This window comes from Neoarius graeffei, chromosome 25, assembly GCF_027579695.1.
Source record: "Neoarius graeffei isolate fNeoGra1 chromosome 25, fNeoGra1.pri, whole genome shotgun sequence".
Lineage (NCBI taxonomy): Eukaryota > Metazoa > Chordata > Actinopteri > Siluriformes > Ariidae > Neoarius > Neoarius graeffei.
The window spans coordinates 37,306,079-37,329,050 of NC_083593.1; the positions used below are offsets into that span (position 1 = coordinate 37,306,079).

At 43.4% G+C, this 22,972-nt stretch overlaps 1 protein-coding gene across 3 annotated transcripts in view; it reads left to right on the top strand.

Moving 5' to 3' along the window:
* Nucleotides 1-15,844, top strand: part of LOC132872980 (fibroblast growth factor receptor homolog 1-like) — a 36,942-nt gene extending 21,098 nt beyond the window's left edge. For 2 of the 3 annotated variants that reach the window (XM_060908129.1, XM_060908130.1), the window contains exon 11: nucleotides 14,806-15,020. In XM_060908129.1, coding sequence (XP_060764112.1) covers nucleotides 14,806-14,992 — 187 coding nt within the window. In that variant the 3' untranslated portion in view covers nucleotides 14,993-15,020. Of the gene's footprint in view, nucleotides 1-14,805; nucleotides 15,021-15,270; nucleotides 15,371-15,562 lie in introns of those variants that run through there. The other variant, XM_060908131.1, reaches the window with a different exon arrangement.
* Nucleotides 15,845-22,972: the final 7,128 nt, after the last annotated feature.

Below are 22,972 nucleotides of genomic sequence, written 5' to 3' on the forward strand. Positions count from 1 at the left end.
TTATGTTTATCTCCAGTTTCCTTTGTACTGTGTTTTTTGATCTTCTTAGCTTTTGTATTTTTGCACTTTGCTTTTCTTTTGGATTTTACTCTTTGGTTTTTTTTTGTCTTTTGTTTTGCCCTGTATATAGTGTATATAGTTTAAATAAACCTTTTGATTCTTTTTCTACTTCCGCCTCACGCCTCTGCATTTGAGTCATCCCCCTGGTGGCCTAGTGGGGGTTTGCTGGATTATCACACCAACGAACCAGGTTCGAATCCCAGCAAAACCCTAACACACTAATACAACCCCATACCATCAGAGATGCAGGCAGAACTGAGCGCTAATAACAACTTGGGCCGTCCTTCTCCTCTTTAGTCCGAATGACACGGCGTCCCTGATTTCCATAAAGAACTTCAAATTTTGATTCGTCTGACCACAGAACAGTTTTCCACTTTGCCACAGTCCATTTTAAATGAGCCTTGGCCCAGAGAAGACATCTGCGCTTCTGGATCATGTTTAGATACGGCTTCTTCTTTGAACTATAGAGTTTTAGCTGGCAACGGCGGATGGCACGGTGAATTGTGTTCACAGATAATGTTCTCTGGAAATATTCCTGAGCCCATTTTGTGATTTCCAATCCAGAAGCATGCCTGTATGTGATGCAGTGCTGTCTAAGGGCCCGAAGATCACGGGCACCTAGTATGGTTTTCTGGCCTTGACCCTTACGCACAGAGATTCTTCCAGATTCTCTGAATCTTTTGATGATATTATGCACTGTAGATGATGATATGTTCAAACTCTTTGCAATTTTACACTGTCGAACTCCTTTCTGATATTGCTCCACTATTTGTCGGCGCAGAATTAGAGGGATTGGTGATCCTCTTCCCATCTTTACTTCTGAGAGCCGCTGCCACTCCAAGATGCTCTTTTTATACCCAGTCATGTTAATGACCTATTGCCAATTGACCTAATGAGTTGCAGTTTGGTCCTCCAGCTGTTCCTTTTTTGTACCTTTAACTTTTCCAGCCTCTTATTGCCCCTGTCCCAACTTTTTTGAGATGTGTTGCTGTCATGAAATTTCAAATGAGCCAATATTTAGCATGAAATTTCAAAATGTCTCACTTTCTACATTTGATATGTTGTCTATGTTCTATTGTGAATACAATATCAGTTTTTGAGATTTGTAAATTATTGCATTCCGTTTTTATTTACTATTTGTACTTTGTCCCAACTTTTTTGGAATCGGGGTTGTAAATTTATCCTTAATCAGTAAGCCAAAGGCAACAGTGGCAAGGAAAACCTCCCTGAGACGACATGAAGAAAAAACCTTGAGAGGAAGCAGACTCAAAAGAGAGCCCATCCTCTTCTGGGTGACACTGGATAGTGTGATTCTAAATATCTCGCTTCTATATCTGTGTGCTATATGGCCAAAAAGTGCATTTGTGGAACCAGGAATTTCATTATAGTTTTAACATGAAGTCTATTTTGTAATAGATTATCAACTGTTATAGTTATGAACTGTTCACTGATGGAGACTTGAGTCCAAAATGGTTGGGCAATTGCAGTCCTAAGACTCATCTCATTATCTCTAGCCGCTTTATCCTGTTCTACAGGGTCGCAGGCAAGCTGGAGCCTATCCCAGCTGACTACGGGCGAAAGGCGGGATACACCCTGGACAAGTCGCCAGGTCATCACAGGGCTGACATATAGACACAGACAACCATTCACACTCACATTCACACCTACGGTCAATTTAGAGTCACCAGTTAACCTAACCTGCATGTCTTTGGACTGTGGGGGAAACCGGAGCACCCGGAGGAAACCCACGCGGACACGGGGAGAACATGCAAACTCCGCACAGAAAGGCCCTCGCCGGCCACGGGGCTCGAACCCGGACCTTCTTGCTGTGAGGCGACAGCGCTAACCACTACACCACCGTGCTGCCCACAGTCCTAAGACTATCATGGCAATTGTAGTCCTAAGCCATTGAAGCAAAACTATTTGTATCCAGTGCAGTCCAAAGCCATCTTCATTGTTTCTAAGTATATCTTTAGGTTGTCCATGTGGCACCATCCTCAGCAGTAACTTTTGGATCTGGAGCCTATACCAGTCAGGGTACCAAAGTGGATTATATGGAATGGATCACGTATTACTGAAGTGCAATGAGTACTTGTGAAGTGAGGATTAGCTCTGCATGAAGAACTGATACCATCCCACCTGCAAATTATCCATTCGTTTGAATAAATGCACCTACCAGCCTGACATCCCTTATCAAAAGTTCATTTTATTAAGCACATTTCCTTAAGTTTACTTTTGTGTACCAAGTATACTGATATCAATGTACTTATAGTATACTTGTAAGTAAACTAATCTAATACTTCTTGGGACTAAATTGGCCCACTTTTAGTTTATAAAAAGTATACTTTAAGTCTAAGAGAAGAAAACTTTGAGTATACAACTAGTATTTTTTTTTATTTTGTACTGCAAGTATACCACAAGGAAACTTATATACTAATAGTTTAATAGTTCTATACTTGTAGTCCACTCTTTAGTTTACAAAAGCGTACTTCATAGTATACTGGAAATATACTATGAGTTTACTTGTTTTATACTTCTAGTCCACTTTTTAGTTTACTAAAGTATACAGTGGTGCTTGAAAGTTTGTGAACCCTTTAGGATTTTCTATATTTTTGCATAAATATGACCTAAAACATCAGATTTTCACACAAGTCCTAAAAGTAGATAAAGAGAACCCAGTTAAACAAATGAGACAAAAATATTATACTTGGTCATTTATTTATTAAAGAAAATGATCCAATATTACATATCTGTGAGTGGCAAAAGTATGTGAACATTTGCTTTCAGTATCTGGTGTGACCCCCTTGTGCAGCAATAACTGCAGCTAAACATTTCCAGTAACTGTTGATCAGTCCTGCACACCAGCTTGGAGGAATTTTAGGCCCTGTCCACATGGCAACGGATTCAGGTGAATCCGATACAATTGTTTATCGTTTCGGCCTGTCGTCCACACGGCACCGGCGTTTTGGGTGCCCCACAGCGCAATCTTTTGAGAACGGGTTCCAGAGTGGAAAGATCTGGCAACGTTGCCGTTGCGAAGTCGTCTGGATGAGTAGAACGGATTTGTTTACGATGACGTCACAACCACATGACTGTGAGTGCTTCACGCCGGGTAGAAGTGTAACGAACTCGATGCGAGTTGTCAACAAATCCTATAACTTGGTTCATGAAACGCGCTTACAAAATATTTTCACTGTGAATATTTATTGTGTAATGGTGCAAAGTGAGAGAGAGAGAGAGAGAGAGAGAGAGAATAGCCCTTAGGGCAGAGTCAATCCCGCCAGCAAAAATAGGGGGAAAAAGGAGCGATCTCACCTCTTCAGATGTTGGTTTAAGTCCTACAATACATTCCTCAAAAAGGGCGTAGAAGAACAAATTAATCCATCAACATGTAGCATTCAATTTATTCCGGACCATTAAAGACGCCGCCTTCCACGTAGAATCATACGTCATCCTCGCCGCCAAATTGGATGGGTCAAAGCGGAGAATAAAGATGCCTCATTCATGTGCTGCGTTGAACTGTACCAACAGGTTTACCATCCAAACGAGATCACATGGGATTACCTTTCACAGGTGAGACTGGAAAAATACTTTTCATTGTATTTGGTCATTATAATGTAATTTTACGAACAGATTTTCCTGACTTTGTGGCTAATATGAAGTCTCGCGCATAATAGTTTATGCGCATGCGTCCTTACTTCTTCTATTGTTCTGGTGTCTCCGAAGGGACCGTCTTACAGCACCCCTAGAGGTGTGGCATGTGTATTGCATCGTTTTCAGCAAGCGTTGCATTGCCATATGGACCTGATATTTTACTGATCGTTGCCCATGTGGACGCGATATTTTTTTAAATAACATCTCGTTGTCATGTGGATGTAGCCTTAGCCCATTCCTCTGTACAGAACAGCTTCAACTCTGGGATGTTGGTGGGTTTCCTCACATGAACTGCTCGCTTCAGGTCCTTCCGCAACATTTCGACTGGCTTAAGGTAGGACTTTGACTTGGCCATTCCAAAACATTAACTTTATTCTTCTTTAACCATTCTTTGGTAGAACGACTTGTGTGGTTAGGGTTGTTGTCTTGCTGCATGGCCCACCTTCTCTTGAGATTCAGTTCACGGACAGATGTCCTGACATTTTTCTTTAGAATTTACTGGTATAATTCAGAATTCATTGTTCCATCGATGATGGCAAACTGTCCTGGCAGCAAAACAGGCCCAAACAAACCATGATGATACTACCACCACCATGTTTCACAGATGGGATAAGGTTCTTATGCTGGAATGCAGTTTTTTCCTTTCTCCAAACATAAAGCTTCTCATTTAAACCAAAATGTTCTATTTTGGTTTCATCCGTCCACAAAACATTTTTCCAATAGCCTTGTGGCTTGTTCATGTGATCTTTAGCATACTGCAGATGAGCAGCAATGTTCTTTTTGGAGAGCAGTGGCTTTCTCCTTGCAACCCTGCCATGCACACCATTATTGTTCAGTGTTCTCCTGATGGTGGACTCATGAACATTAACATTAGCCAATGTGAGAGAGGCCTTCAGTTGCTTAGAAGTTACCCTGGGGTCCTTTGTGACCTCACTGACTATTACACACTTTGCTCTTGGAGTGATCTTTGTTGGTCGACCACTCCTGGGGAAGGTAACAGTGGTCTTGAATTTCCTCCATTTGTACACAATCTGTCTGACTGTGGATTGGTGGAGTCTAAACTCTTTAGAGATGGCTTTGTAACCTTTTCCAGCCTGACGAGCATCAACAACGCTTTTTCTGAGGTCCTCAGAAGTCTGCTTTGTTTGTGCCATGATACACTTCCACAAGCATGTGTTGTGAAGATCAGACTTTGATAGATTCCGTTCTTTAAATAAAACAGGGTGCCCACTCACACCTGATTGTCATCCCATTGATTGAAAACACCTGACTCTAATTTCACCTTCAAATTAACTGCTAATCCTAGAGGTTCACATACTTTTGCCACTCCCAGATATGTAATATTGGATCATTTTCCTCAATAAATAAATGACCAAGTGTAGTATTTTTGTCTCATTTGTTTCACTGGGTTCTCTTTATCTACTTTTAGGACTTGTGTGAAAATCTGATGATGTTTTAGGTCATATTTATACAGAAATATAAAAAATTCGAAAGGGTTCACCAACTTTCAAGCACCACTGTACGTTGTAGTATACTGGAAATATACTATTGGTTTACTCGTTACACACTTCTAGTCCACTTTTTAGTTTATAAAAGTATACTTTATAGCATATTGGAAATATACTATTAGTTATTGGTTATATACATCTAGTCCACTTTTTAGTTTTGAAGTATACTGCAATTACCCTTCTGAGTATACTATTAGTTTTCTCGCCCTAACCCTTACCTCATGCACACTACCAGTAGACAACTTAAGTGTTTTGTACCTTAAGTTACAATGAAGTTATAAAGGTAAGAATTCACAAAATAACAACAGATACTCAGGATTAAGAACATATTCATTTTCTTTAAAAATTTAAAGCATCATTGTATTAAATGCCAAAATATAAAAATATGGCAATGACAACTGAAATTGACATCCAAGCTCTAAAGAAAAATAAATTAAAAAAATAATAATAATTATCCCTCTCAGCAGAAAAAAAAAAGAAAAAAAAAAACCTTATATGGAACCACAGACATACCTCAGAGTCAACAATGCTGTCTATAAGGCAGAAATATTTTAATACTTTATTACACTTTTGTTAAGTATATCTTGATAAAAAGTTTAAGTATAAGTTTAATATACTTAGACTTTTCTATTTATTTTTCAGTATAAGCCAAGTACACTTATGTATCTCTGATAAGTAAATAAAAAGTAAACTGAAAGCATACTCTCTTATTTTTAGTTTAAAAGAAGTATACTAGAAGCACACTTGAATAAACTTCTTTTTTGTAAGGGATACTGTTAACCCCATTTTTGACCATTTTTTATGTTTCAACCTTATTTGGTCTAGTTTGAAGAGGTTGCCAATTGTAATATTAAGCTATCTTACAGCCCCTGAATAGTTTAGTTAGAGCCTTGTTTCATACTGTACTTGAAGAATTATTGCCAACAAAGTTGACCACAAATGGGTACTGATCAGGTAACAAGGGTATATTTAATAAGGTAACTTGTCTATCAAAAATATAATCTCCGGTAATGTAGTCCTTATTATAAAATAAATAAATAATAAAGCAGTTCTTAGACAAGTAGCTTATGATTCTGAAAGTCCAGGTCCATATAAGTACTGGCACATAAGGTTATACACTTAGGTTCTTTAAATGAGCTACAATGGTTACCAACATAAAACATGATGTTTGTCTGTCAAAAATTGTCCTCTCACTATTAGCCAGGTAACAACACAGTGCTGTTTGTATTCTAGCTGCAAATTCTTGCCACCAACAGCATTCAGCAGAAAATAAGTTTGATTGAGGGGCGGCATGGTGGTGTAGTGGTTAGCGCTGTCTCCTCACAGCAAGAAGGTCCTGGGTTTGAACCCAGCGGCTGACGGGGGTTCAAGCGGCGGTCTCCCCGTGTCTGCGTGGGTTTCCTCCGGGTGCTCCGGTTTCCCCCACAGTCCAAAGACATGCAGGTTAGGTTAATTGGTGGCTCTAAATTGACCGTAGGTGTGAATGGTTGTTTGTGTCTATATGTCAGCCCTGCGATGATCTGGCAACTTGTCCAGGGTGTACCCCACCTCTCGCCCATAGTCAGCTGGGATAGGCTCCAGCTTGCCTGCGACCCTGCACAGGATAAGCGGCTACAGATAATGGATGGATGTATTGAGTGATTGCCAAAAAATTGAACTTGATTTTTTGATGTTAGTGACACAAATTTGTGTACCCTGACTGTGAAACACCCCAACAATGGATATGAGGCATGGGATGGGACAACAGTCCATTACACGACATCATGCACACACACATTTACACGTAGGGGCATTTTAGAGTAGCCAGTGCACCTACAGGCATGTTTATGGAGGTGGAAAGAAACAGAAGAACATGCAAAAGTTATTTGTACACACTTGGCAGTGTAGGTAGGTGGAACAAGTTCAGAAGCTAATAGCACTTGTTGAAACCAGCATCTTCGGAAATAAAAGCTTACTCTGGTGCTATTTAAGGAGCATCTGTCCAGTCCTTTTTTATCACTGCTTTGCACTTCAAGAAACTTTAGCTGTGGATCGAGCCACATCACGCCACCCCGTTGTTCACTATGTTCCTGTACAGTACCTGCATGCCTCGTCACATTTTACTGCTTACTGATTGCTGAAATGTATAGCTTGTTACTGATAACTAATGCAGTTAGTGTTTATTGGTATTACACTCCAGTGGTAAAGGTCTTAGGATGAAACAGACCATTACCAAATCTGTTCTTATCCAACTTTCATGCACTGGACCAGTTTAAAGCAAATTAGGTTATCTATGGTTTCTTGAAGGTTTGGGGTTAAAAGAGCCACAAAACTATATTAATAATGCATTGCTACAAATATTTCCCTCTTAAAGGGAAGTTATTTCAATGTTGACTCCAGAGTCCCTCCTTGAACTGCCACCTTATTGTGGTGGAGGGGTTTGTGTGCTTGAATGATCCTAGGAGCTATGTTGTCGGGGGCATTATGCCCCTGTCAGGGTTTCCCAAGGCAGACAGGTCCTAGGTGACAGGCCAGACTAAGAGCAGTTCACCAAAACCCCTATGGAGAAAAATCCGAGGACCGTGACGTCGCCCGGGATGACGCAGCCGGGGCCCCACCCTGGAGCCAGGCCCGGGGTTGGGGCTCGTATGCGAGCGCTTGGTGGCCGGGCCTTTGCCCATGGGGCCCGGCCGGGCTCAGCCCGAAGAGGTGACGTGGGCCCGACCTCCTGTGGGTTCACCACCCACAGAGGTAGCAGTAGGGGACTGGTGCAATGTGGATTGGGTGGCAGTCGAAGGCAGGGGCCTCGACGACCTGATCCCCGGACACAGCGGCTGGCTGTTGGGACATGGAATGTCACTTCGCTGGGGGGGAAAGAGCCTGAGCTTGTGCGGGAGGTTGAGAGGTACCGGCTAGAGATAGTCGGGCTCACCTCCACGCACAGCTTGGGCTCTGGAACCCAGCTCCTCGAGAGGGGCTGGACTCTCCACTTCTCTGGAGTCGCCCGTGGTGAGCGGCGGCGGGCTGGTGTGGGCTTGCTTATAGCTCCCCAGCTCAGCCACCATGTGTTGGAGTTTACCCCAGTGAACGAGAGGGTCGCCTCGCTGCGCCTTCGGATTGGGGAGAGGGCTCTTGCTGTTGTTTGTGCCTATGGCCCAAATAGCAGTATAGAGTATCCGGCCTTCTTGGAGTCCCTGGGAGAGGTACTGAGGAGTGCTCAGACTGGGGACTCCATTGTGTTACTGGGGGACTTCAATGCTCACGTGGGAGATGACAGTGACACCTGGAGGGGCGTGGTTGGGAGGAACGGCCTCCCCGATCTGAACCCGAGTGGTGTTTTGTTATTGGACTTCTGTGCTAGTCACGGTTTGTCCATAACGAACACCATGTTCGAGCATAGGGGTGTCCATAAGTGCACGTGGCACCAGGACACCTTAGGTCGGAGGTCAATGATAGACTTTGTAGTCGTTTCATCTGATCTCCGGCCCTATGTCTTGGACACTCGGGTGAAGAGAGGGGCTGAGCTGTCAACTGATCACCACCTGGTGGTGAGTTGGATCCGCTGGCGGAGGAGGAAGCTGGACAGACCTGGCAGGCCCAAACGTATGGTGAGGGTCTGCTGGGAACGTCTGGCCGAGCACTCTGTCAGGGAGGTCTTTAACTCCCACCTCCGGGAGAGCTTTTCCCAGCTTCCGAGGGAGGCGGGGGACATTGAGTCTGAGTGGACCATGTTTTCTACCTCCATTGTGGACGCAGCTGTTCGGAGCTGTGGCCGCAAGGTCTCCGGTGCCTGTCGTGGCGGCAATCCCCGAACCCGGTGGTGGACACCAGAAGTAAGGGATGCCGTCAAGCTGAAGAAGGAGTCCTATCGGGCCATGTTAACCTCCAGGACTCCAGAGGCAGCTGACGGGTATCGGCAGGCCAGGCATGCTGCAGCTCGGGCAGTTGCGGAGGCAAAAACTCGGAACTGGGAGGAGTTCGGGGAGGCCATGGAGAAGGACTATCGGTCGGCCTCGAAGAAATTCTGGCAAACCGTCCGGCGCCTCAGGAGGGGGAAGCAGTACTCTGCCAACACTGTTTACAGTGCGGGTGGGGAGCTGTTGACCTCGACTGGGGACATTGTCGGGCGGTGGAAGGAATACTTTGAGGATCTCCTCAATCCCACCGTCATGTCTTCCACTGAGGCGACTGAGGCTGATGACTCAGAGGTGGACTCGTCCATTACCCAAGCCGAAGTCACTGAGGTGGTTTGCAAGCTCCTCGGTGGCAAGGCACCGGGGGTGGATGAGATCCGCCCTGAGTATCTCAAGTCTCTGGATGTTGTGGGGCTGTCTTGGTTGACACGCCTCTGCAACATCGCGTGGCGGTCAGGGACAGTGCCTCTGGAGTGGCAGACTGGGGTGGTGGTCCCTCTTTTTAAGAAAGGGGACCGGAGAGTGTGCCCCAATTATAGGGGAATCACACTTCTCAGCCTCCCAGGGAAGGTTTACTCCAGGGTACTGGAGAGGAGAATTCGACCAATAGTCGAACCTCGGATCCAGGAGGAACAATGCGGTTTTCGTCCTGGTCGCGGAACACTGGACCAGCTCTATACCCTTCATAGGGTGCTCGAGGGTTCATGGGAGTTTGCCCAACCAGTCCACATGTGCTTTGTGGATCTGGAGAAGGCATTTGACCGTGTCCCCCATAGTATTCTGTGGGGGGTGCTTCGGGAGTATGGGGTTCGGGGCTCTTTGCTAAGGGCTGTCCGGTCCCTGTACGAACGGAGCAGGAGTCTGGTTCGCATTGCCGGCAGTAAGTCAGACCTGTTCCCAGTGCATGTTGGACTCCGGCAGGGCTGCCCTTTGTCACCGGTTCTGTTCATAATTTTTATGGACAGAATTTCTAGGCGCAGCCAGGGGCCAGAAGGAATCCTGTTTGGGAACCACAGGATTTCATCTCTGCTTTTTGCAGATGATGTTGTCCTGTTGGCTTCTTCAAACCAGGACCTTCAGCATGCACTGGGGCGGTTTGCAGTCGAGTGTGAAGCGGCTGGGATGAGAATCAGCACCTCCAAGTCCGAGGCCATGGTTCTCGACCGGAAAAGGGTGGCTTGCCCTCTCCAGGTTGGTGGAGAAGTTCTGCCTCAAGTGGAGGAGTTTAAGTATCTCGGGATCTTGTTCACGAGTGAGGGAAGGATGGAGCGTGAGATCGACAGGCGGATCGGTGCAGCCTCCGCAGTGATGCGGTCGCTTTACCGGTCCGTTGTGGTGAAGAAGGAGCTGAGCCAAAAGGCGAAGCTCTCAATTTACCGGTCGATCTACGTTCCGACTCTCACCTATGGTCATGAGCTTTGGGTAATGACCGAAAGGACAAGATCGCGGATACAAGTGGCCGAAATGAGTTTCCTTCGCAGGGTGGCTGGGCGCTCCCTTAGAGATAGGGTGAGAAGCACAGTCACTCGGGAGGAGCTCGGAGTAGAGCCGCTGCTGCTCCACATTGAGAGGAATCAGCTGAGGTGGCTCGGGCATCTTTTTCGGATGCCTCCTGGACGCCTCCCTGGGGAGGTGTTCCAGGCATGTCCCCCCGGGAGGAGGCCCCGGGGAAGACCCAGGACACGCTGGAGGGACTATGTCTCTCGGCTGGCCTGGGAACGCCTCGGTGTTCTTCCCGAGGAGCTGGCCGAGGTGTCTGGGGAAAGGGAAGTTTGGGCTTCCCTGCTTAGACTGCTGCCTCCGCGACCCGGTCCCGGATAAAGCGGAAGAAGACGAGACGAGACGAGAGACTCCAGAGTCTTTAAAGGTCCCATGGCATGGTGGTTTGTTGATGCTTTAAACGGGCTTGTGGAGGCTTCCGGATGTTATATCCGCAGCCTTTCTTGAAACGAACCCTCGGCACGTAAATATAGCCTCCTGGGAGAAAGCCCCATTTCAGCGCTTTTCCCAGTGCGTCGTTTTGCTAATGAGAAGCAGGAGGCGGGGAAGGGTAGAGGGTGGGGGCGGGTCTTGTCATTAATATTCATGACATGTAAACGTGTTACCTCTGATTGGCTAACAGCACTGTGACGCTACCTCCAGTGGGTCAGAACAAGCGGATGTGGGTGTCTTACTATGGCGAGAGAGAAGGAACAAACCGCGAAGGGAAAAATACCGCGCGCTGACGTCATTAAGGTGCGACGCGAGGAAATAAAATAAATTCAACAAATGTTTGGGTTTTTACTGAACAAACAAACAAACAAATAAAATGAACGAGTGACTTAAAAAAAAGAATGTGGGTGTCTTTGTAAAAACTGTTTTGATTGGCTATTATAACAGAGCATGCTGCATGCTTTTTGGTTTTGTAGCGCAGAGTACCTGGCTAACTGCAGGAAGCGGTTAGCTGCACAGCTAATGTAGCCATTGCAAGGCTAACGTGGCACCGATTTTAAAACACGGCAAAACGACTTAACAGTTATACACTTACTTGTTCGCTGTTTGTGGCTGATGAGGCAGGGATGCTTGGTACGGACCCAGGCTTCAGTGACAGTTGATGTGCAAAACCTGCCCTGTACTGTCCCAAGTTGTGGAAACATTCATCAGGAAAATGTTTCCGACAAACATACACTGTCTTAGGTAGACTCGACGGCGTATTATTGAAGTAAATAAAATTAAGCCACTGCGTCTTCAGGGGCTCTCCCGTCGGCAGTAAAAACAGACTCCTTTCTGTGTTGTCACATCCATATACAGCGCAATTTCCATGTTTCGCTCGCTTAGGTGATGCCATGTTGTTGTGTCCTCCCTCTATGGTCTCCTCACTACAACTGGGCGGGCAATCCATACAGTGGGTGGGAATCCAGAGGGGGGCGTGGGGATCATCTCCCTTGCTGACGTAGTAAAGGGAAGAGTTTATCAACGCGCCGTTTTGACGCGCCATTCTCAAATGTTGGGCATAGTTTGGTTTACACATTATGAAATTTCTAGCCACTGGGGTGACTTAAGAAGGTCAGAGGAACTCATTTTAACGTTAAAAAAACCTCAGAAAGTGAAAATTTCATGCCATGGGACCTTTAAAGCCTTCTACTGTATTTTAGATTCCCATTATTAGTGACTTCAAGTCGTTTGTTCTTATCTAAGTACAACTTTGAAATTCATGTCTGTTATGCTTGCAAATGTTGTAGAGTGTTAATAATTGTTCACTGAAATTCGTTATGACATGCTGGAGTATTTAATGATTGTTTGAATGGGAGCTATAAAACATTGGGTAACCAAAATCATATACTTAACTGAGTTGTCTCAGTCTGAATTGCTTACTGTTATTCTGTTACTGTTAAAGACTTATACACTTACCGGCCACTTTAACAAGTACGCCTAATCAGCCAAACATGTGGCAGCAGCACAATGTAGATTCAGGTCAACAGCTTCAGTTAATGTTCACATCAAACATCAGAATGGTGAAAAAGTGTGATTTGTGTGACTTTAAACATTGCGTAGTTGTTGGTGCCAGATAGGTTGGTTTGAGTATTTCTATAACTGTTGATTTGCTGAAATTTTCACACGCAACAGTCTCGACAGTTTACACAGAATGGTGTGAAAACAAAACCAAAAACCATCTTTCAAGTGGAGGGTTTACAGGTGTAAAAACCTTGTTCGTGAGAGAGGGTAGAGGATAATGAGCAGACTTGTTTGAGATAACAGGAAGTCTAAAGTCACTGAAAACAACAACACTCTTTTCAATCGTTGTGAGCAGAAAAGCATCTCAGAACACACAGCACATCAAACCTTAAGGTGGAGGAGCTACAATAGCAGAAGAACACATGAGGTTTCACTCCTGTCAGCCATGAACAGAAATCTGAGACTATCATGGGCACAAACTCACAGAAACCAGTGAAGACTGGAAAAAGAAGTCTGGAAAAAGATCAGGTGATTTTCTTCTAATCTTCAGTTGTCTAGTTTCAGTGAGCCTATGCCCATGATAGCCCCACCCACCTCAAGGTTCGATATTTTGTGCATACTGAGATGCTTTTCTGCTCACCACGGTTGCAAAGAGTGATTATTTGAATTACTATATTCTTCCTGGTAGCTCAGACCAATCTGGCTATATTCCTCTGACCTCTCTTACACTGCAAAAAATTGAAAACTGAATTTGAGGAGAAAATTACTTCATACTAGTGAAATTATCTTGCTGCATGGACAGACATCTTTACTTGGCAAGACATCTTGGAATAAGTTGGTTGCAATCTAGAACTAGGTTTAATAATCTCAGAATTGGTGTCTTGTAGTCTTCGAATAGGAAATGCTAGATCGTTTCAACTATTTTCACTTGATAAGACATCATTTTTTGCAGTGTATCAACAAGGCATTTACATCCACAGAACTGTCAGTCACTCACTCAATGTTCTTGACCTGGACCTGCATGATTTAATGCATTGTGCTGCTGCTATATGATTGGCTGACTAGATAACCGCATAAATGTGCAGGTGGATAGATAGATAGATAGATAGATAGATAGATAGATAGATAGATAGATAGATGGATGGATGGATGGATGGATGGATGGATGGATGGATGGATGATCCTTTGCAGGAAATTACAAGTTACTGCAGCATCAACCATCCTCAGGATTCATTCATCAACCATACTTAGACAAGAATTAATAAACAAATAAAAAAAAAAAACATCCATCTACATAAAGTTCACAAACTTATAGAAATACTAAAATTTAAAAATACAGAATTTAAAAAGGGCAGCACGGTGGTGTAGTGGTTAGCGCTGTCGCCTCACAGCAAGAAGGTCCGGGTTCGAGCCCCGTGGCCGGCGAGGGCCTTTCTGTGTGGAGTTTGCATGTTCTCCCCGTGTCCGCGTGGGTTTCCTCCGGGTGCTCCGGTTTCCCCCACAGTCCAAAGACATGCAGGTTAGGTTAACTGGTGACTCTAAATTGACCGTAGGTGTGAATGTGAGTGTGAATGGTTGTCTGTGTCTATGTGTCAGCCCTGTGATGACCTGGCGACTTGTCCAGGGTGTACCCCGCCTTTCGCCCGTAGTCAGCTGGGATAGGCTCCAGCTTGCCTGCGACCCTGTAGAACAGGATAAAGCGGCTAGAGATAATGAGATGAGATGAGAGAATTTAAAAATTAAGCTAAAAATAATAATTCTAACCATAAATACAATAAATAAATTAATAACACTAGAGTAAACATCTGGGGTATTAAGTGCTGGAATGCTAAAGTGCTGGAGTTTATTGTACATTGAAGAGCTTGATGGTGGCTGGCAAGAAAGACCTTCGATAGCGTTCAGTCTTACATCTTGGTGGGATCAGCCTGCCACTGAAGGTTCTCTCCCGAAACACCTCCAGGGCATGAAGTGGGTGCAAGTCATTATTCACTATTGCATTCATCTTTCTTAGCATCCTCACTTCAGCCACCTGCTCAACCCAGTCCTGAGGGGCACCAATGGTGGTGCTCGCCTTTTTTAATCAGTTTATTGACTATTTCTGTCTGATGTGCGAGCACCGACCCCCCCAGCACACCACACCAGAAAACAAAGCACTGGCCACCACAGTGTTATAAAAGGTGTACATCAGTGGTTTACATATATTAAAAGAACGCAACTGTCTTAAAAAATATAGTCTGCTTTGCCCCTTCTTGTAGACTGCCTCTTATAGGTGAGCCTAATAAAGTGGATGCTCGTCTCGTCTCGTCTTCTTCCGCTTATCCGGGACCGGGTCGCGGAGGCAGCAGTCTAAGCATGGAAGCCCAAACTTCCCTTTCCCCAGACACCTCGGCCAGCTCCTCGGGAAGAACACCGAGGCGTTCCCAGGCCAGCCGAGAGACATAGTCCCTCCAGCGTGTCCTGGGTCTTCCCCGGGGCCTCCTCCCGGGGGGACATGCCTGGAACACCTCCCCAGGGAGGCGTCCAGGAGGCATCCGAAAAAGATGCCCGAGCCACCTCAGCTGGTTCCTCTCGATCCTAAAGTGGATGCATTTGTCATATTTTCATCCATAATGAAAATGAAATGATATATTTATCATAGTATTTATAAAATAACTTATTTTTGTGATAAGATTAGCATCTGGTATGAACATTGCCAGTATAATAATTAATGTTTACTGCAGGCGTCAAATGATGAGAGACTGTTGGCAAGACCCCCACATCACGAGACCTTCCTTTACGGATATTGTCAGAGTTCTGGAACTCATTCTGGAAAATGATCGTGTAAGTGCTCTCCAGTTACCATCAGAAAGATATTTCTGAATGTTTCTACTGTGTTTCTTTCTGTAAACACAAGATAAAGATAAGTATAATTTAAAATGTTGTATTTTCTTTCTGAGAACGTTGTAAATATAAAATATTAATAGGAAACTATCAAACTAAAAATGTGTGCAATTATGTTTGCTTAATTCACAGGACTATGTGGCGATGGACAGCAGCACTTTCATTGCATGAGTGGAATCTGAAGACAGAGATTAATTATTATTATTGCTGTTAACATCAGAAATGGATTGTGGGTCTGGTTCTACAGATTGAGATGTGTATCATTTCAAGATTTCATCATATTCAATTATATTCATTCATAAGCATGTACAGACTATGACTACTACCTTTTGAAACAAAGCTCATGTGGCTGTTTGTAAGAAAATTCATCCATCTATACTGCTTATCCTCCTAAGGGTTGTACAGTGTCTTGCAAAAGTATTCCTCCCCCTTGGTGTTTGTCCTGTTTTGTCGCATTACAAGCTGAAATTAAAATGGATTTTTGGAGGGATAGCACCATTTGATTTACACAACATGCCTACCACTTTAAAGGTGCAATTTTTTTTTAATTGTTACACAAGCAATAATTAGAACAATAATGAAAAAAACCCACAGAAATTTGGAGTGTGCATAGGTATTCACCACCCCCACCCCCAGTCAATACTTTGTAGAGCCACCTTTTGCTACAATTTCAGCTGCAAGTCTCTTGGGATATATCTCTATTAGCTTAGCACACATCTAACCACTGGGATTTTTGCCCATTCCTCAAGGCAAAACTGCCTCAACTTCTTCAAGTTAGATGGGTTGCGTTGGTGTACAGCAATCTTCAAGTTATGCCACAGATTCTCAGTTGGATTGAGGTCTGGGCTTTGACTAGGCCATTCCAAGACATTTAATAATTAAGATGTTTTTTCATCTTAATTATTATTTGTGTCACAATAAAGAGACAATTTGCATCTTTAGACATTGGGTGGCACGGTGGTGTAAGTGGTTAGCACGGTCGCCTCACAGCAAGAAGGTTCTGGGTTCGAGCACAGTGGCTGGCGGGGGCCTTTCTGTGTGGAGTTTGCATGTTTGCTCCATATCTGCATGGGTTTCCTCTGGGTGCTCTGGTTTCCCCCACAATTCAGAGACATGCGGTTAGGTTAATATGGGATGGTCTTGGGCTGAGGTGCCCTTGAGCGAGGCACCTGACTCCCAACTGCTCCCCGGGCACTGTTAGCATGGCTGCCCACTGCTCTGGGTATGTGTGTGTGCTCATTGCTCACATGTGTGTTCACTGCTTCAGATGAGTTAAATGCAGAGAGGAATTTCACAAGTGTGTGATGAATAAAGTTGTTGTTGTTCTAAATGTTTACCTTTAAACCACTCCAGTGTAACTTTAGCAGTATGTTTAGGGTCATTGTCCTGCCGGAATGTGAACCTTCGTCCCAGTCTCAAACCTCTGGTTGACTCAAACAGATTTTCCTCCAGAATTGCCCTGTATTTAGTGCCATCCATCTTTCCTTCAGTCCTGACCAGCTTTCCTGTCCCTGCAGATGAAAAATATCCCCACAGCATGATGCTGCCACCACCATGCTTCACTGTTGGAATGGTGTTCTCAGGGTGTTGGGAAATGTTGGGTTTGCACCATACATGGCGTTTCCCATGATGGCCAAAAAGTTCAATTTGAGTCTCTTCTGACCAGAGAATCATCATCTGTGTGTTTGGGGAGTCTGCCACATGCTGTTGGGCAAACTCCAACATGCTTTCTTATTTTTTCTTTAAGCAATGGCTTTTTTCTGGCCACTCTTCCATAAATCTCCACTCTGTGGAGTGTACAGCTTAAACTGATCCTATGTACAGATACTCACATCTCTGCTGTGGATCTTTGCAGCTCCTTCAGTGTTATCTTTGGTGGCTTTGTTGCATCTCTGATTAATGCCCTCCTTGTCCGGTCTGTGAGTTTTGGTGGGTGGCCTTCTCTTGTCAGGTTTGTAGTGGTGCCATATTCTTTCCATTTTTCTATAATGGATTTAATGGTGCTCCAAGGGATATTCAAAGTTTGGGGTATTTTTTATAACCCAACCCTGAGCTATACTTCTCCACAACTTTATCTCTGACCTGTTTGGAGGCTCCTTGGTTCTCATGTTGCTTGCTTGGTAGTGTTGCAGAGTCAGGGTCCTTCCAGAACAGGTTGATTTATACAGACATCATGTGACAGATCATATGACACTTTGCACACAGGTGGATCTTAATCAACTAATTATGTGACTTGGTTGGACCAGCTCTTAGTTAGAGGTTTCATACAAAAGGGGGTGAATACCTATGCACACTCCATATTTCTGATTTCTGTTTTTTTTCCATCTTAATTATTATTTGTGTCACAATAAAGAGAAAATTTGCACCTTTAAAAGTTGTAGGCGTGTTGTGTAAATCAAATGGTGCTAACCCCCAAAAAATCAATTTTAATTCCGGCTTGTAACGTGACAAAACAGGACAAACACCAAGGGGGGATGAATACTTTCGCAGGATACTGTAGGTGAGCTGGAGTCAATCTCAGCTGACTTTGGACGAGAGGTGAGGTCCACCTTGGATAGGTCACCAATTTATCACAGGGCTAACTTGGAGAAACAGACAGCCATTCACACTCACATTCACACCTATGGGCAACTTGGAGCATCCAGTTGACTCAGCATGTCTTTGGACTGTGGGAGGAAACCTACACAGGCACAAAGAAAACATGCAAACACCATACAGTAAGAGCCCAGTTGAACGGCAGGATTGATCCCAAAACCTGCTTGCTGTGAGGTGATGGTGCTGACCACTGCACCACTTTGGTGCCCCTCTAACTCTGTGCTGGTTAAAGAAAATGTATTTATTATTAAAAATAATGAAGCAGAATGGGGTGGCACGGTGGTGTAGTGGTTAGTGCTATCACCTAACAGCAAGAAGGTCCGGGTTCGAGCCCCGTGGCCGGTGAGGGCCTTTCTGTGCGGAGTTTGCATGTTCTCCCCATGTCCGCGTGGGTTTCCTCCGGGTGCTCCGGTTTCCCCCACAGTCCAAAGACATGCAGGTTAGGTTAACTGGTGACTCTAAATTGACCATAGGTGTGAATGTGAGTGTGAATGGTTGTCTGTGTCTATGTGTCAGCCCTGTGATGACCTGGCGACTTGTCCAGGGTGTACCCCGCCTTTCGCCCGTAGTCAGCTGGGATAGGCTCCAGCTTGCCTGCGACCCTGTAGAACAGGATAAAGTGGCTAGAGATAATTTTATATATATATATATATATATATATATATATATATATATATATATATATACAGTATAACTACAAAATGTAATAATTTATTCTGCATTGCATTAAGGGTGTAATGATCTGCCAATTTCAATTGACAAATTGATTTAAAAAGCAATGACTGAAATTAATGCAAAAAATACAAATCAATTATAATAAAAAGCACAAATAACTTCTGTGTAAAAATGTATTTTTGACACTGATGTGTAGATACTCTAATGCAAATTAATTCCCACAATTCTGTAAACTAATTTGTGAATTAATGGTAGGCCACTAAATAGAATTGAATCGTATTATATTGCATTTTATTACACTTCTTTGTTGAATACTCTGTTCTGATTGGTCAGCTGCAGCATTCTGTGGTCTGTTAACTGTTGCTATGAACTATGGGATTTACAGAAGCATAAAATCATTCGACGTTATCCCTTACGTATCGTTTCTTATTGTATCGTATCGTAGTAAATTGAGTGGTATCGTGAATTATATGCTAGCTGAATGGAATATATTTGATATACCACTCAACGCCAGCCAGTATTGTTTAATTATTATTATACATACGGGCCACTTTTTCCATGGAATAAAAACATGTATTCTATTCCCTTCTAGTGGGTTTATTGATAGCATGCAATATTGTTATATCACTTATCCTCCATGTATTACACTACTCTCCCCAATGGAGAATGAGCGTACAATATTGTTACAATATTGCACGTTGTCAGGACAACACGACATTACACGTCAGAGCTCATGTGAATATCCAATGACAAAACTTTTCTGCTGTGCATGTGCAGAATCATTTCTTTGTCTGTAGGGAAAGAGAGAAGACCAGGCTAATCCAGTGCTACTGCTAGGATTAAGCACGAAATAAATAAACCGAAAACTGAAACTGAAGATGCGCTGAACACCCAAAAAACTTTATTATAGATTCTTGACGCATATTTACAAGAGAAAAACATACCAACGGACATAAAAAAACTTGAAAAGAGACACGTCAGAGATGTAAAACTTCCGTGCTAGCGAGTGACTGTGACAATTTGTAAACAAACTTGGCCGCAAGGTTTGTTTTGTTAAAAGCGGAAGATTTTGAGAGAATTTTGGCTGCCAGGTCACGCCGTTGTGTGTAGTTGTCTATGTTGATTTTAAAAGTAACGAAGTAAATTACACAGGGGAAATACCCATCCATTATCTGTAGCTGCTTATCCTGTTCTACAGGGTCGCAGGCAAGCTGGAGCCTATCCCAGCTGACTATGGGCAAGAGGCGGGGTACACCCTGGACAAGTCGCCAGATCATCGCAGGGCAACACACAGAGACAAACAACCATCACACTCACATTCACACCTACGGTCAATTTAGAGCCACCAATTAGCCTAACCTGCATGTCTTTGGACTGTGGGAGCACCTGGAGGAAACCCACGTAAACACGGGGAGAACATGCAAACTCCACACAGAAAGGCCCTCGTTGGCCGCTGGGCTCGAACCCAAGACTTTCTTGCTGTGAGGCGACAGTGCTAACCACTACACCACCGTGCCGCCCACAGGGGAAATAATAATAATAATAATAATAATAATATTTGGCTTGACTGTGCTAGTATTAATCTGCGCCAACACTACACCAGCTGGAAGGTAACTGCACTACCATGCTAACAGCACAGTGTTGTGGGTAAGCTAGCATTGGCCTTCGTTAATGCTACTGCTACACTGGCTGGAAGGTAACTGGACTGCCACGCTAACAGCACTGAGTTGCAGGTAAGCTAGCGTTGGCTTTTGCTAATGCTACTCCAGCTGGAAGGTAACGGGACTGCCACGCTAACAGCACCGAGTCGTGGGTAAGCTAGTGTTGGCCTTTGAGAATGCTGATATGAGGAGAGTGTGTATGTATAATACAACCCCGATTCCAAAAAAGTTGGGACAAAGTACAAATTGTAAATAAAAACGGAATGCAATAATTTACAAATCTCAAAAACTGATATTGTATTCACAATAGAACATAGACAACATATCAAATGTTGAAAGTGAGACATTTTGACATTTCATGCCAAATATTGGCTCATTTGAAATTTCATGACAGCAACACATCTCAAAAAAGTTGGGACAGGGGCAATAAGAGGCTGGAAAAGTTAAAGGTACAAAAAAGGAACAGCTGGAGGACCAAATTGCAACTCATTAGGTCAATTGGCAATAGGTCATTAACATGACTGGGTATACAAAGAGCATCTTGGAGTGGCAGCGGCTCTCAGAAGTAAAGATGGGAAGAGGATCACCAATCCCCCTAATTCTGCACCGACAAATAGTGGAGCAATATCAGAAAGGAGTTCGACAGTGTAAAATTGCAAAGAGTTTGAACATATCATCATCTACAGTGCATAATATCATCAAAAGATTCAGAGAATCTGGAAGAATCTCTGTGCGTAAGGGTCAAGGCCAGAAAACCATACTGGGTGCCCGTGATCTTCGGGCCCTTAAACGGCACTGCATCACATACAGGCATGCTTCTGTATTGGAAATCACAAAATGGGCTCAGGAATATTTCCAGAGAACATTATCTGTGAACACAATTCACAGATGCCATCCGCCGTTGCCAGCTAAAACTCTATAGTTCAAAGAAGAAGCCATATCTAAACATGATCCAGAAGCGCAGACGTCTTCTCTGGGCCAAGGCTCATTTAAAATGGACTGTGGCAAAGTGGAAAACTGTTCTGTGGTCAGACGAATCAAAATTTGAAGTTCTTTATGGAAATCAGGGACGCCGTGTCATTCGGACTAAAGAGGAGAAGGACGACCCAAGTTGTTATCGGCGCTCAGTTCAGAAGCCTGCATCTCTGATGGTATGGGGTTGCATTAGTGCGTGTGGCATGGGCAGCTTACACATCTGGAAAGACACCATCAGTGCTGAAAGGTATATCCAGGTTCTAGAGCAACATATGCTCCCATCCAGACGACGTCTCTTTCAGGGAAGACCTTGCATTTTCCAACATGACAATGCCACGGTGTCATTTTTGCAACAGGCTTTTATCAAAAAGGCAGCAGTTTTATAAAGATAATGCTGTAAACATTTTTTCTAAGGTCCCACCTTTAAAAGCTTTAAACTTTCTAACTTGTATTGATGTAAAAAAAATAATTATTATTTTTCTTATTTTTAAATTGTGTAATATTTATTTTTATCTGCTTTGGCCATAAAATAGCCACAGATGCTAAAATGGCAACAAATTAAACAAACACACATTTAAAATATCAAATCTTTGCCTTTTGATTTGAAAAATTTGAGCATTTTCATGCTATGAATCAACGTGTGATGTTAACCAACACATATGTGAATATATGTGCTATCTTGTCAAATTGAGAACAGAAATTTTTACTGTGAGATTTTCAGGATGTTCTTTAATACTGCAAATTTTACGGAAGAGCGATAGTTCCACTAAGAAATACATATATTTTTTTTAATTTCTGAGAAAAAAAATCAGAATTTTTGAGATTAAAGTCAGAAATTTTGAGAAAAAGTCAAAATTTGAGAAAAAAGTCGAAATTTGAGAAAAAAGTCGAAATTTTCGCGGAAAAAAAGTTGAAAATTTTGAGAAAAAAGTCGGAATTTTCAAGAAATAAAGTCACAAATTTAGGCTACCAGGAAGTACCAGGTCATTCAGAGCTGACGGAGACTTGGTCTGCTACTACTGTGTTTAGTGCTGCTGAAATGGACGACTTAATCAAATGCTATTTCGGGATTGGGTTTTATAACAAAGAGATCCTTGCAGTCTTGGCACAGAATCACAATATTATGATTCGTTTCTACTTAATCTTTGCTTGTTATTCTCCTAAGGCCCAACCTGTTTTTTTACATGCATTTTTTATTTCTCTTTGCTATTTGGGCTTATTAGAACCTGATTAGAATAAAAACTAAGCATCATCTTTTGATAAGATGTACTTTTAGAGAAAAAGTATGTCCACATATGTGGATTCTTGTTCCGAATTTCCATAAAGTGCTGTCCACGCATGTGACCGCTAAGCCCTAGGAGGTTAAGTACCGGTAGTGGTTCTGTGTTAGTCTCTAGCAAACAGAAAGCCGCTGCCTAGAAGTATTTGAATCTACGTGAATCACATCACCAACCGACTTCCTGTACCCTGGTTGTCACAACTCTGAATTCCACGGCTCTGGTCTCAGCTATTCATGTCTACCGGCCGCGAGTGAGTGTCACTTCCGTATGGAAGCCTGCCTTCTACAGATTTCTGACTTTTTTTTCTCGAAAATTTTGACTTTTTTCTCAAAAGTTCTGACTTTTTTTTTCTCGGA